General features: G+C 56.4%; 1 protein-coding gene across 16 annotated transcripts in view; it reads right to left on the reverse strand.

Moving 5' to 3' along the window:
- TNS1 (tensin 1) overlaps positions 1-13,156 on the reverse strand; it is a 196,639-nt gene that overhangs the window by 71,921 nt on the left and 111,562 nt on the right. For all 16 annotated transcript variants that reach the window (XM_081260957.1, XM_081260953.1, XM_081260961.1 and 13 more), the window contains 10 exons: positions 12,071-12,251; positions 10,055-10,105; positions 8,885-9,007; positions 8,450-8,514; positions 6,890-6,973; positions 3,249-3,361; positions 2,827-2,887; positions 2,554-2,629; positions 1,879-2,008; positions 18-83 (listed from right to left, as the gene is read on the reverse strand). In XM_081260957.1, coding sequence (XP_081117083.1) covers positions 18-83; positions 1,879-2,008; positions 2,554-2,629; positions 2,827-2,887; positions 3,249-3,361; positions 6,890-6,973; positions 8,450-8,514; positions 8,885-9,007; positions 10,055-10,105; positions 12,071-12,251 — 950 coding nt within the window. The remainder of the gene's footprint in view (positions 1-17; positions 84-1,878; positions 2,009-2,553; positions 2,630-2,826; positions 2,888-3,248; positions 3,362-6,889; positions 6,974-8,449; positions 8,515-8,884; positions 9,008-10,054; positions 10,106-12,070; positions 12,252-13,156) is intronic.

A 13,156-nucleotide genomic window follows, 5' to 3' on the forward strand; every position in this document is an offset into this window, starting at 1 on the left:
TCTAATTTGATGTATACCTTGAATTTTCTCTGGCCCGTAAGAAAACACGAACTCTACTTTGCCATATTCTGGAAATCGGTCGTCTAAAAAAAAAAAGAAGGGAAAAAAATGGGCAATGAATCCCCAAAAAGGGCTCCATAAATATTAACCAGAAAAACTCATTTCTTCTGGAAAAAAATTAATTCATACACATACACATGGTTATTAATAAAATAGCATTTAATATGTATCTAAACTCAAATTACACATGAACACCAAAATCCCATGTCCTGCCCACCAGAGCCCCAGTCCTACCTGCCTAAGGTACCACTTCTAGCCATTTCTATTTTGAGTTCTACAAGCAAGCTACCTTTATGATTCTAAATACCACCCATTATTTCATGCCAGTATTTCTATATACATTTTAAATCATCTCATTGATTCACCACTATGAAGCTGAATGATTTGGCTCCTATACCCCACCTCCTTTCTTCTCAGATCTGGTTAGCTTATCATTTCTGTTTATCCCACCAATTACCTTTGAAGCTGTATATACTATAGTTCAGCTTCTACTTCTTGATCTGGGAACCTCCTTTGCTCTGCTTCTCCCCAACCTCATATTTATTTTATCATCAGTATCTTTATTTTTCCTCCTCAAGAATGATGGCGGTGACTGTCTGCTCTGTAATTATTAGAGCACCATCTGTTTTTGCTCTCCCGGCTCAGATACAGGGAGAGCTCATCTCAGAGCCATCCCTGCCCTGAATGAGCAGACTTTATTGAGGGGACCTGCCCCTTCTGGGCGGCCCAGTCTCCCTCTGCTCTCTGCCTGAGCGCAGTCTGGATGCTGATCACTGTCTACTGCTTGCAGGAAGAGGACACAGCAAGGCGACATCTGCTCTGTGGGACCCCACCAGGCCAGCGCCTGTGTCCAGTCCTGCAGGCTTCACTTCATAGGGTCAGGTTTGCATGTCTCTCTCCCAGGAGACTGTGAGCTCCCAGAGGCCTGACTTCTCTTTGAATCCCTAGCGTCTAGCACACACCTGTCATTTAGACTCTGTGGGCGGGCAGGTGGGTGGGGATGGATGGACGGGTGGATGGATGGGTAGATGGATGGGTGGATGAATGGGTAGGCAGGTAGGTGGTTAGAGAGATGGATGGATAGATGAATAGGTGAGTAGGTGTGTGGATGGATGGATAGATGGATGGATGGGTGGATGATGGATGAGTGGGCAAGTGGTGGGTAGATGACTGGATAGGTGGATGGGTATATGAACAGTTGGATAAATGAATGTGCAGATGGCTGGAGGGATGGAGGATGGATGGGTGGTGTATCTATAAGCCCAGGCCTGAGCGTGATATAGATGGGACCTCAGATGCACAGAAGAAAGCAGCAAAAGACACCAAACCTTCCCTGCCCACTCCTCCTGCCTCCTACTGCCACAGCCCTTCTACTATGGCTCCTCTGCCCCGGGGGGTAATGGTCCCTTCTAGAGCTGCCTCCCCTAGACTTTTAGCTCCACCAACAGAGAGCATGTGGTGTTTGACTCTGATTCCCCGGCACTTAGTACTGAGCCTGGTACAGATGCCCAGCCAAGGTTGAAAAAATGTCTGCCAATAAGACCAACCAGGAGGACCAGGCAAAGAAGGCATGGGCCAAGTCCTTGGAGAGTATGAGATACAAAACAGGCCAGGGACTTAGGAGGGACCTCCTCCACTTGAGTCCTAGCCACTTTCTTGGTTGGCTCCTAATTCTCTCTTAATGCCCTCCGCTGTCACCAAGAAGATCCTGGCAGACCATGTGGCTCAAAAATGGTGGCCCCCATGCCCACCACATCTCTTGAACCTGAGCTCTCCTCCCTGCCACAAGTCCCACCCCAGCCCCACCCTGGGGCCCACCTTTGAAGGCCTCATCGAGGTCCTCCTTCCCAAAGACAACCCCCAGGTCATGGATGGCACAGGTGTGGAACTGCACGCGGAAGATGACATCTCGGGCGGGGCTCCGGAACTTCTTGTGGTAGCACTTCAGCTGGGGGGGGGGCAGACAGAGGTGGGAGGTGGGGTCGCAGGGAGCCTCCTGGTCTGCTCCACAAACGGAGCCCAAAGGGTCACCGCAAACCCAGGAAAGAGCAGTCACCAACACCAAACAGGAACTTAGAACTCTCTGGGGAAGATTCTAGAACACCTGAGAGACTTGGAGGAACAAAAAGTGTCCTGCCAAGAAGTTCCCACAGACAGATTGGAATCCAAAAGGGAAAAGCAGGTTTGAAGTGCAGCAGAGAGGGCTGAAGTTAGAATGGAGGGGGTCCTTGTCACCAGGAGGGAGCTAGGTGGTCAGCTCACACTGACTGGGTTTCCCTGGAGATGTCTCAGAACAAAAGGTCGGCCCAAGGAAGGGACACCAGGGCAGGGAAGGGACCAGGCCAGGGCTGTCTGAGACCGGAAGGTCTTGAAGGAACCCTGGGAGCCTTCAATTCCAAGTCTTGAGCCCACCGGGAGTGGCTGTCCTAACCCTAGGGTAGGAAGGAGCCGGAAAGGGAAAAGGGTGGGCTTGAGACGGAGGGCGGCACTCACCAAGATGTCTCCCTTCAGGAGCAGTCCTGGCTCAATGGTGATGCAGATGCTCGTCTGGCTGTCCCCCGGGATGTTGCTAAGGCACAGAGGGTGGCAGAGGAAGAGAGTGCCGCTGCTCTCCCTCTGCCCCTCTGCCCAGGCCTGCGGGGGCCTTTCTGACTGCCTCCCTTCCCTGCTGCTCTCGAGAAGTCGAGGCAGCCTCCCTCCCACCTTCCCTGTGCCCGGCCTTGGGCAGGGGCCCTCCCTGGCCTCCCGATCCCATAGAATACTTACTAGATGCCAGACGTGTACACAGGTTGCATGGCCTGGTAGATGCGGAGAAAAGGCCGACACCCTGTCAAAGAAGGTGGTGTTAGGAACAGCAGGAGGAGGAGAGAACAAAGCGAGAAAGGAAGGGGTATGAGGACAGAGAAAAATAGCAAGCAGAAAGGAGAAGAAATACTAACTTTTATTCAGAAGGCATTTTAAGTGGACAAGACATGGCCACCGCCAACATCATCTGCCAGAAGGGACTGCAAATACCAAGCTCGTTTTGCAGATAAATAGACTGGAGCTCAAAAAGATTCAGGAAGTGATGTGGAAGCCTTAGGACTCTGCTGCTGACTGGCTTCCTCCCACCCCAAGGCTGCCTCTGAAGACCCAAGGCAGGAGGGAGGAGGGGAAGGGAGGCCCCAGGGAGGGCTCGGGGCAGGTACCTCCTTTGGACTCAAAGTTGGGGATGCCGTGCATGATCACATGGTGCAGAAACAAGGGCTTGTTGTTCATTTTGATGGAGCCAGAGAGCAGGCCGCTGAAGTAATGCACATACCTGGGGCAGGGAGAGGTGACTTCAGGGAGAGGGACCTGGTTTTCCATCTGCAAGAACGTGGCTTCCACCTCCCTCTTACTCAGCACCCCACAACTCTGACCCCCACCCAGGGTTTCTGGCAGCTGAGGGCTGGGCCCCAGGGCAGGCCTAGCTGGCCGCTGGGAGCCCCACAGGGAAAATAGCAGGTCAAGGACCCAGAGCTGGGTCAGGGCTAACAGCCCACTTGGCGTTCTCCTGCGCCCCCTGGTGGTGAATGTGAGCATCTCTTTCCTGCTTCCCTTGCTGCCCGGGAACCTCCTGGGGACCAAAATTCCTCCCTGACCCTTGACAGTGACAGGCATCTCATCCTTTAGCATCTCCCTTCTGCACAAGGCAGGCTGTGTGAGCAGCTCTAACAGCTCACACCGAGCCAAACCAGGCCAATGTGGACCCTGATACCAAGCTTCCCATTAGGCCCCACCATCCACAGGAGTCCAGCAAATAGCAAGACCTTAACCATGACAGTCCTTCACTTTATGTCACTAAAGTGTATGAGCCCATCAGTTTCTGTCACTTCATTTGATATTTGTGATAACTAACTTGAATAAGTATCCCTCTGTCTAGGGTCAGCATCCCCCAATTTTTAAAATAAAGATCTTGTTGGAAGAATGGAGCAAACTAGCCCACCTCCCCTTCTTCTAAACAGTGAGGGGAAAGCAGGCCCAGAAAGGGTTGTTGGAGACACACAGCAAGAACACACAGCGCTGGGGGTGGGAGGGAGAAGGGGAGCAGCCTGGGCTTCAGTGCGCCGTCTGAACTGGGGGCAGAACTAACCATTGATGGGTCAGCACTTCCTCTCTTTCTGACTGGCCAGAGGGTGCCAGGCTGAGTCAGGGAGGCCAACCAAATACATCCTGAAGCTCTGCAGGAGCCAACAGGGCTTTGGGGGGGGTGGGACAGGAACTGCTTGACCATGGCAATGCTCCCCGCCTGTCTCTTGGCTCCTTGGCCCACCTCCAGACCAGTGGGCCTCTGTCCCTGAGGCAGGGTGGGGCCACCTTGGACTACCCAAGCAAGATAATCTGATGGGCAGCACCAGCTCCTATTCAGGCCCCTGCCCAGCCCCCAGTCCCATTATTCAAACCGGAAACCCAGAATGGCGGTTCCCATCAGATCTCCCGATCGGTGCCAACAGGATGTGTCTGTGTGCTGGGGACAATGAGCAGGGGGGGCCGTGACAATAAATGGAGGAGCTACAGGCACAGCCCCTCCCTCTGCCCCTCCTGCTCTCCTCTCCTCTAGCTGCTGATTCCCTGCAAGCCGCACCAGCAACATGGCGGGAAAGCGGCGGCAGACGCCTGGGCAACCAGCAACTGCACTCCACGTGTGGGCAGATAGAGGCCTGGCCCTCGGCAGATGCAGGGGCAGATAGGAGCTGCCGGGCAGCCACAGATAGTGTGCACACACAGACACGCCCCGCAGCCCCGTGTACGAGCACAGGGGAACACCCGGACAACCCCCTTGCTGAGGGGTAACAGCAGTGCCTCTCCATCCCAGACCTCTGCTGCCCCCATCAGAGCTGCTGCTCACCACCTCCAAGCATCAGGACAGCCAGCTTCTCCATTAGTAGCTCTCATCCTTCAAGGTCAAGGGCCATACCAGGACCAGGACCAGCAGCAGCCATGCATGGCCACCAGGGACCAGGGAACTGGTCCTTGACCACCAGCACTCCCCTTTCTGGGAAGATTCTCACTGACCCACGGCTGCCCCGTCCAGAGGCCCAGCCAGAACTGTCTACCCAGAAAGAAGCCCATCTCTGACTGCTGACCCAGAGGTTGGCCTTCAGCTCTTCTGTGACAACTGGGTTGCCTGAAGACACACTTGCTTCTGCTTGGGCTTCCTGCCGCAATGGCAGGAACAGTCCGTGGCAGCCCCTTCAGGCCAGCCACGTGAGGTGAGGGTGGTGGGACACATACTGGGGACCCTCTGCTGGAAGAGGCTGGGGAGGCCCAGGCCTTGCACCTAAGGGGCTATGAAAGCAGCCAGGATGCTTTGCGCACCCGGCCTTTGACCTTGCTGCACCTCTGCCTGGATCCTTTCCCCGGGACCTTCACTGGGTGGGTTCCTCTCCCCCTCAGATCCTGCCTCCTGTCACCTCCTCGGGAGGCCTGTCCATTGGAATCTGGCCCCTCGCCCTCCAGCTCTCATGGAAGCTCTGCTTGTTTATTGTTTCAAAGCCACTTGTCACTGTCCAAAATGACCTTTTGTTTGGGAAATTGGGTGTCATCCCGTAGAAGCTCAGCTCCATGAGCTCAGCTTGACAAATTAGCACTGTATCCTCAGTGAGTAGGACAGTGCTGACATGTCACAGGCAGGTGGCAGGCCCATGACTCCTGGCCACACAGCCAAGGGGCCTGAGTCCCATGCTCTAGGCTAACAGTTTGGGCTTGCGTTAACCCACCATCTTGCCTGTAGCCTCCCCAATGTCCACCCGGCCTTGACATTGCCCATCCCCTCCTATGAACCAGGCATCACTGAACATGCTGTCCACGCAGCAGAATCCCTCAGGTCAGTGGGCAGCACAACCAGAGGTCCCACCTGGTTGTTTCTAGTCCTCCACGTACCGTCCAGCTCTGCCTGGCCTCTCTCCTGGCCATGTCCCCTCCCTGGGCTCAGGCTTCTCATCTGTCAAAGGACGATGCCTAGATCTTCATATGGTAGCTAAGCATTATCTCAGCGTGCGAAATTGCCTCCTCAGAGAGGTCCTCCAAGCGTCCCCATGAGAACAGCCCCATTCCCCTGCCACCGCCCTGGGTCTCTGCAGCGGTCCATTCTCTTCCCTTTGAGGACTCACTGCTACATGGCATTGTCCTGTATGCAGGGTCACATGTTTAAAGTCCATCTCTCTCAACCGACCACCAGCTCACTAAGGGAAGGGACTGTGTCCTGTTCACCTAGATGTCCCAGGGCGTGGGGCTGAAGTAGAGAACCTTGATTTTGCCAAATGAATGAATAAATCCACCCCCACCCTGCGTCTGCCTGGGCTCTGAGGAGACTCCAACATGCCCATGTGGTTCCGGGCCCTCCAAGAAATATTTTAAACTCTCCCAATAGAAGGTGACTCTTATCTTGAGTCTCTGTGACCTTCCATGATGGGTGGCAGTGACATCAGCTTCCTGGAGACTCATCCACACGCTGAAGCCGTCCGGCCACCAGGGCCAGGACAGCACGTGCCTTCTTAAAGAGGCACCTTCTATCCCCAGACTGATACCCTCCTGGGACGGCCAGCGCTCTGACCCAGGCCTCAGGAACCAACTGCCAGGCCAACCTGTGGGCACACTCAGCCTGCCCATGGGCTCACCTGTGTCCTCAAGCTCACGCCACTCCAGACTGAGCACATGTGTGCTGGACACACCTCTCCCTAAGCAGCAGCTCCACCCCCTGTGAGTATACAAGACTCCCCAGGGACAGGAAGTGCACACACACACACACACACACACACACACACACACACACATAGGACCTGGGCTGCCAGCCCTGGAGACCCACCTTCTCTGAGATGGCTGCCCAATGGGTATGATCTTATCCTCATAGAACCGCTTCATTGCAAACCGATCCAGAGCTTGGTCAGCACTGTGGGGAGAGACAGTGGTCGAAGAAGCCAACCCCGACACCCCAGGGCCCCTTGTCTCCCCACTCCTGCTTCCTAGAGCTGCAGAGCCCACCAGCAGCCCTGGTGCCCAGCAGGAGGAACAGGCTTGCTGGGCTGAGAAGCTTTCAGGAGAAGAGTGCTCCAGCATCTGTCCAAACCTGTCAGGTGCAGTGCTCAGCCCGGGACTTCAGAGCCAGGGGGCCTGGGAGCCGCACCAAGTCCCCCATTACTGACCCCGTGTGCCCTTCTCTACCTCATCTCCCTCACCTGTCCAGTGAGGCTGATCATTGCATCTTCCTCAAAAGCTTTATGGAGCTTAAGTGAGGTGACACCCAAAAAGGTACACATGTGAACACACAGAGGCACACGGCGCATGTTTGTCACTAAGAAGATGCCGCTGGGTTGGACTTCCCAGGTCATCAAACTAGCCCTCTGCCAGAGGTTCACCCTCACAGCGCTCAGAGAGAACATTTTGAAATAAAAAGACAGATCACTCAGCTTCTCTGCTCTTGACTCTCCTGTGACTTCTTCCAAGGTCCTCAGCAAGGCCCTCAAGGCCAAATGGCTCTGTCCTTCCAGCTCCCCTCCCCCTCTCCTTCCCTGGCTCCAAGGCCCCAGCCTCCTGCACACCCCCCACCCCCCACCCCCCGCAGTGGGCTGGGTCCCGCCCCTGCACTCAGCCTGCCAGCCCCTCCCCAGACCTCACAGGACTCAGCCCTGCGTGGGGTATCTGCACCAGGTCGCCTGTTCCCCAGGCCCTCCCTGACCACGCACCCCTCCCTCGCTGTCTTTCCCTGTCTCTATTCTTTCTCAGTCACCGCCACCAGATGCTACTGATGTAATTGCTTAGTTAACGTCCGCAAGGACTTTGCCCTCTGCAGTCTTCCCTACTATGGTGCAAGGCATAAGGGTTGCTCAACAGTCGTGGCTGACACATAAATGAGGAAGTGGATGAATCTCTGGCCTCCTGCAGAACGGAACCAGAACCATCCACTGTCTGTTTCCTATTCTTGCTCTAAAACACCCAGTGTGATCAGGGCCCTGCTGGCCACAGGCAGAGGGATGGATGACATAACTTCTAGAGGATTCCACCAAGTTCTGATCTGATCCAGCGTTTCTACCTGCTCTTCCAGGGAATCAGAAGGCAATTGGGTAAGAACAAGTGGCCCCCAAAAGCTGGCTGGATGGGGTGTTCGTGACTGGGGTTGCCCCCACTGCGGCCCCACCATGGCCCAAGATGGGTGAATACCCCTCGCTCCTGAGCTCGGTGCACAGGCTGCTGCCTCAGGGCCCTGGCATGCACCATCTCCTGTTCTGAGTCTCCCACGCCCCCTGGTTACCTCTCATGCCCTCTAACAGATCCTCCCAGCCCAGGGAAGGCAGCGGCCATGGGTGGGTGGGAAGAGGGGTGTCCTATTGCTGATGATTAGAGGGCGGGAGGCTCCGGGCACCCTTACCTGGCAGAAATGTTGCTGTAGTGCATGTAAGCCGCGATGACCACCCCTATCCTGCCTTGGTTTCCCTGGAAGAGGAAGAAGGCTTTATGTCTAAGGCCGGCCCTGCCGCCCCTGAGCCTGTCCAGAAACCTAGGAGGGAAGGAAGCAAGGGCTGGAGAGAGGGGCGCGGCTCCAGGAGAGAGCAGGAGGAAGGAGACGCCAGGGAGGGAGGCAAGGGGGAGCGAGTCTCCAAAGATAGCCGAAGACCTAAGCTGGTGTCCCCTGCTTCTTGGAGGTGACCCCTGGGACAGAATCTGTTGTCCCCTAGAATGGTAAAAACACATTGATGGACTTGGGTGCTCATGCAATCCAAGACAGGCAGGTACGCACACTCCTCCAAGTCCATTCAGTTTGTGCTCAAGCATGCGCACCCCCCTCCACAACAACACCCCCCACCTTGTTGTGTAGAACGACGACGTTGTGCGGGTCTGAGTTGAGCCAGGTGTCCATGGCCTTGCAGATGCTGCAGATCTTCTCGAGGGCCGGGGTATGTAGGTCAGGCCAGCCAAATTCCAGTACCTGAGGCCAGAGCCAGGAGAGAGAAGAGGATGCCCAGGAGTCAACCCGGCCAACGGGGCACTGCACACCAGCCACCAGTACCAGGTGGCTCCAGCAGCCCAACAGTCCCTCCCTGCTTGTCAGCCCTGCTGGGAGGCAAGGTGTGGAGGTCAAGGTCATGGGCCAGGCTAGAGCCCCCAGGCCCACGTCTCAGCTCCATCCTAGACTCACTGTGGGGTCTAAGGCGAGCCGTGTCCCCCCTCCCAGCCTCAGTTTCCTCATCTATGTGCCAAGCAAAGGCTTGGAGCCAAGGACCCTGAGGTCTGCAGCTCGTGACTGAGCTCAAACATTCAGAGGAGCTACGAGCATGGCCCTCAAGCTCCCCTGCCACCGACGGCCCGGAGGCCTGGAGCAGGACAGGAGAGGAAAGGCAAAGGGCTCTGTGGCTTCACCGCTTTCCTCCAGGCCCTGGACAGTCAGGCCACTCACTTTGGGAGCCAGTCGAAAGCCGTCTGAAGGTCTTCTGGCTCCTCAGAACTTTTCCAAACTCATAGGACTTTAAGTAAACGAGAGCTAGAGGGTCCCCTGGAGCACACCTAACCCAGACCACCCACTCTCAGGGGTGCAATCTCAGGGAAGTCTGCCGCCAGCCCAAGATCACACAGCAACAGGCCCCAGAATCCAGGATGGGGGCAGACATTCATGGCAAAGCCCCGCACAACCCACGGAGCAGACCAAGCAGTCACTGTGGCAGGAACATCAAAGCTGCCATTCCCAACCACATGAAATCTCACAATTCCACCCACCCAGAGGCCTCGCGGGCTCCCCAGGGGGCGGACCCCGGTAGGAGGCCACTGCACGAGCTCTGCCCTCTGCAGTTTGCATTACGGAATCAATCAATGTGTGACTGTCCTTTTCCAGATATAAGATGGCACTTGGACTTTAAGTAGTTTTTTCCAACTGTCAGTTGGTGCTTTCCCCCAAGATTCCAATGAGGGAACCACGGGAGGGGGGTCTCTTCTCCTCTCTCCCAGGAGGAAAGTCACCCCAAAACGGCCGTCAGCTCACCTTGGAATGGAGCTTCGTGATGTCAGGTCTTCGCTCAGAGAGATTGAACAGCTAGGAGGAAACAGAGAAAGTGACCATGAGTGAAGAGCAGAGGGTGCCAGGAAGCCCCCTGGTCACTTGGGGAGGGTGGTGTCATTACCACTCCTCTCAAGAGCCCGCTGAGCTCTCGGGGCCAGGGGCTCCCTGGACCACCTGTGCTGCCTCAAACCTGCTCTCCCCGGATGGAGCTGGATGCACCCATGGACACGCACTGACCAACAAGAACTCTAATGAGGTCCTCAGGGCAAAGGGGAAAGAGAGATGCAGGCCCCAGGCATGCCCCTCCGCGCGGACATCCTGACTAGAGGAAGGGAAAGGTGGAAGGGAGCCCGGGTTCTGAAGGACAGCTGGTGGCCGTCTCTGGTTTCCACGTCACATGCTGACTCCGAGCCTCCTCACAGCTCAGGCCCTTCCATGCCTGACTGCACCCTGTGGAACCCCCAGTCTCTGGCAGTCCTCTCTCCACCCCCTAAGGGGTGGGCAGAGCTGCCCACCTCCAGCCCACAGCTGGGGAAACTACTGTCACCTCCTGGGAGAGCAGAACCTACACCCAGCAGGAGGGAGGGAGCCAGGACAGAGCACAGAGGTGACACGGAATCCTGGACTCCTAAAGTAAGGAAGGGTCTCAGGCGGCTCTCGTCCACTCCTGCACCCCATAAAGAAACACACCTTGTTATATTAACCATGGCTGCCACTCAATGAGCACTCGCCCTCTGCCAACCCTACCTATCTTCCCAATAGCCCTAAAAAGGAGAGTGTTACTAGGCCCATTCTACAGAGGGGAAGCCTGAGGCAGATCATAGAAACAGTGAACCCAGAGCCAGAATTGGAACCCTGGCTTTTGGACGTTTAAAGCCTGGCTCTTAACAATGCCCCAACACAGCAGGTGGACGAGCTTCTACGGTGGGTTGAACAGTGCCCCTCAAATTCACACCCACTCAGAACTTCAGAATGTGACCTTATTTGGAAATAGGTCCTTTGTAATAGTTGAGGATCTTGGTAGCAGACATCCTGGATTTAGGCTGGGCACTAAACCCGATGACTAATGTCTTCACAGTCTGAGGAGGATGCACAGAGACAGGGAATAGAGCCATGTGAAGGGGGCAGAGAACCGAGAGATGCACCTAGCCAAGGGGAGCCAGCCAGAGCTGGGAGCAGCAGAAGCTGCAAAGGGGTAAGGAAGGACTTTCCCTCAGGGATTCAGAGGGAGCATGGCCCTGAGGACGCCCCGATTTCTGCTGCTGGCCTCCAGAACAGAGAGGCACTAAGCTTCTGTCGTTTGAAGCCATGCAGTTTGTGGTCGTCCATTACACAACCCTAGGACCCTCAGGGCCTCCTCTCGCCCACCTCTGCTCCCCTGCAGCACCCCTTCAAGGGGACATGTGGCCTGTGGGTCCAGCTCACATGCACCCCCTTGCAACACGGACCTGGAGCCAGGGCCAGGTCAGCCTTCCTGCATTAGAGGGGACCTTCACCAGCCACCCACCCACGTCAGGTGTCTTCTGAGCCAGCCACCAGGTCTCCAAAGACACATGTAACCACGACTCTGCCCTAAGACTTCTCAGAAGCACAGATGCTGGACTGGGTCTGCCACTGACCCCGTGGCCTGAGGCAAATACCCCACCTCTCTGCTCCAGCAAGGGCCCCCTCTCCAGGGCTGAACAGGGCCTGGTTTATAGCAAGTGCTTAAGGACAAGAACTAGGGTTGTTATTCTCTTCTGGTCCACACGCGCGTGCGCACGCGCGCACGCACACACACACACACACACACACACACTTCCCAATGCGACACTCTGGCTGCAGGTACACTCCTCAGAATGGGCTCAGGCAGGAAAGGGAGTGACGACTCAGGCCACATGAGATTCCAGAGCTAAAGGAAAGAGGACACACTGGCCGGGGACCGGGGGACAGTAGTGAAGAGGCCACCCGCAGATGAAAGGGCAGAGGGGCACCAGATCAAGGGTGCCCTCTCCTCACCAGGTAGCTGCCCCCATGTTTGGACTTGAGCATCTGGGCCACCTCCCGGAGGTTGTTCCGGAAGTTCTCCTCATTGGCTGTGTTGGGGAAGGACACAGCAATGATCCTCTCTGTGACGTGCACCAGGTCCAGCTCACAGCTGTCCTCCATGGTCCGGCTCACACTCAGGTTTCTAGGGAGACTGTGGGAAGATGGAGGTCCACATCAGAATCCCCCGATACAAGCACCAGGTAGTTGTACCCCGACACCTCGTGTGGTTCCCCACATCCAGGCCACGGAGCATGGCTGATCCCCAGCCCAGGGCCAAGGCCAGAGGTTCCCATGGCAAAGCCCATACAGCCAGCCTGAGCACCAGACAGACAGCTGGGCAGGGGCTGGCGAGGACCTCAGACCGTGTCACAACCAAATGACAAGGACCCCAATTCCAGGTCCCCATCAACCTGTGATTCAACCTGTGAAAGGACAGAGAGCCGGGCCGGGTGGTCCCCGCACCCCGGACGGCCATCTTCTCTGCTGGAGCTCTGGAGGGGGCGGGAGGCCTCCCAAGAGAAGGAAGCTCAGGTGACATGCTCCCCGAGGCTCCAGGTGGGCCAGACCACAGTGCGCATTCCAGCCCTCAGAGGCAGGCCGGCTCCTGTCCTCCTTTCCCTGGCTGTCCCCGCCTCTGGCTCCCCTATCACCTGCAGAGCTGCTTCTCGGCTGTGGCCTCCCTGTTTCTAAGGATCCAGGAAATGAAGGGAGTGCAGAGTCTTTGGTGCTATTGTGGTGGGTGGTTCTCAGAAGAGGTGGGGAGACCCCAGGGCTGGGCAGCTGGTCCTCCCCTGGGCCCCGGGTAAGGGGAGCAGGGGACTCGCATCTTGACACCTCTCCAGGATTTTCCTCCAGGGGAAGGGTCCAGGATGCACTGGGGAAGCCCCCTCTGGCCTCGGGAGGCAGCCGCACCCTCCCACGCTGCACCTTGTCACCCGAGGTCGGCCACACTTGGATTCCATTTGGTCAACCTTCCACCGCAGCAGGATACCACGGGCACTGGCCAGGGTGTTTTAAAGGGATGGGGACTCTGGTGCTGGGGAACACAAGCCCCAG

This window comes from Spermophilus citellus, assembly GCF_964194105.1.
Source record: "Spermophilus citellus genome assembly, chromosome: 11".
NCBI classification, from domain to species: domain Eukaryota; kingdom Metazoa; phylum Chordata; class Mammalia; order Rodentia; family Sciuridae; genus Spermophilus; species Spermophilus citellus.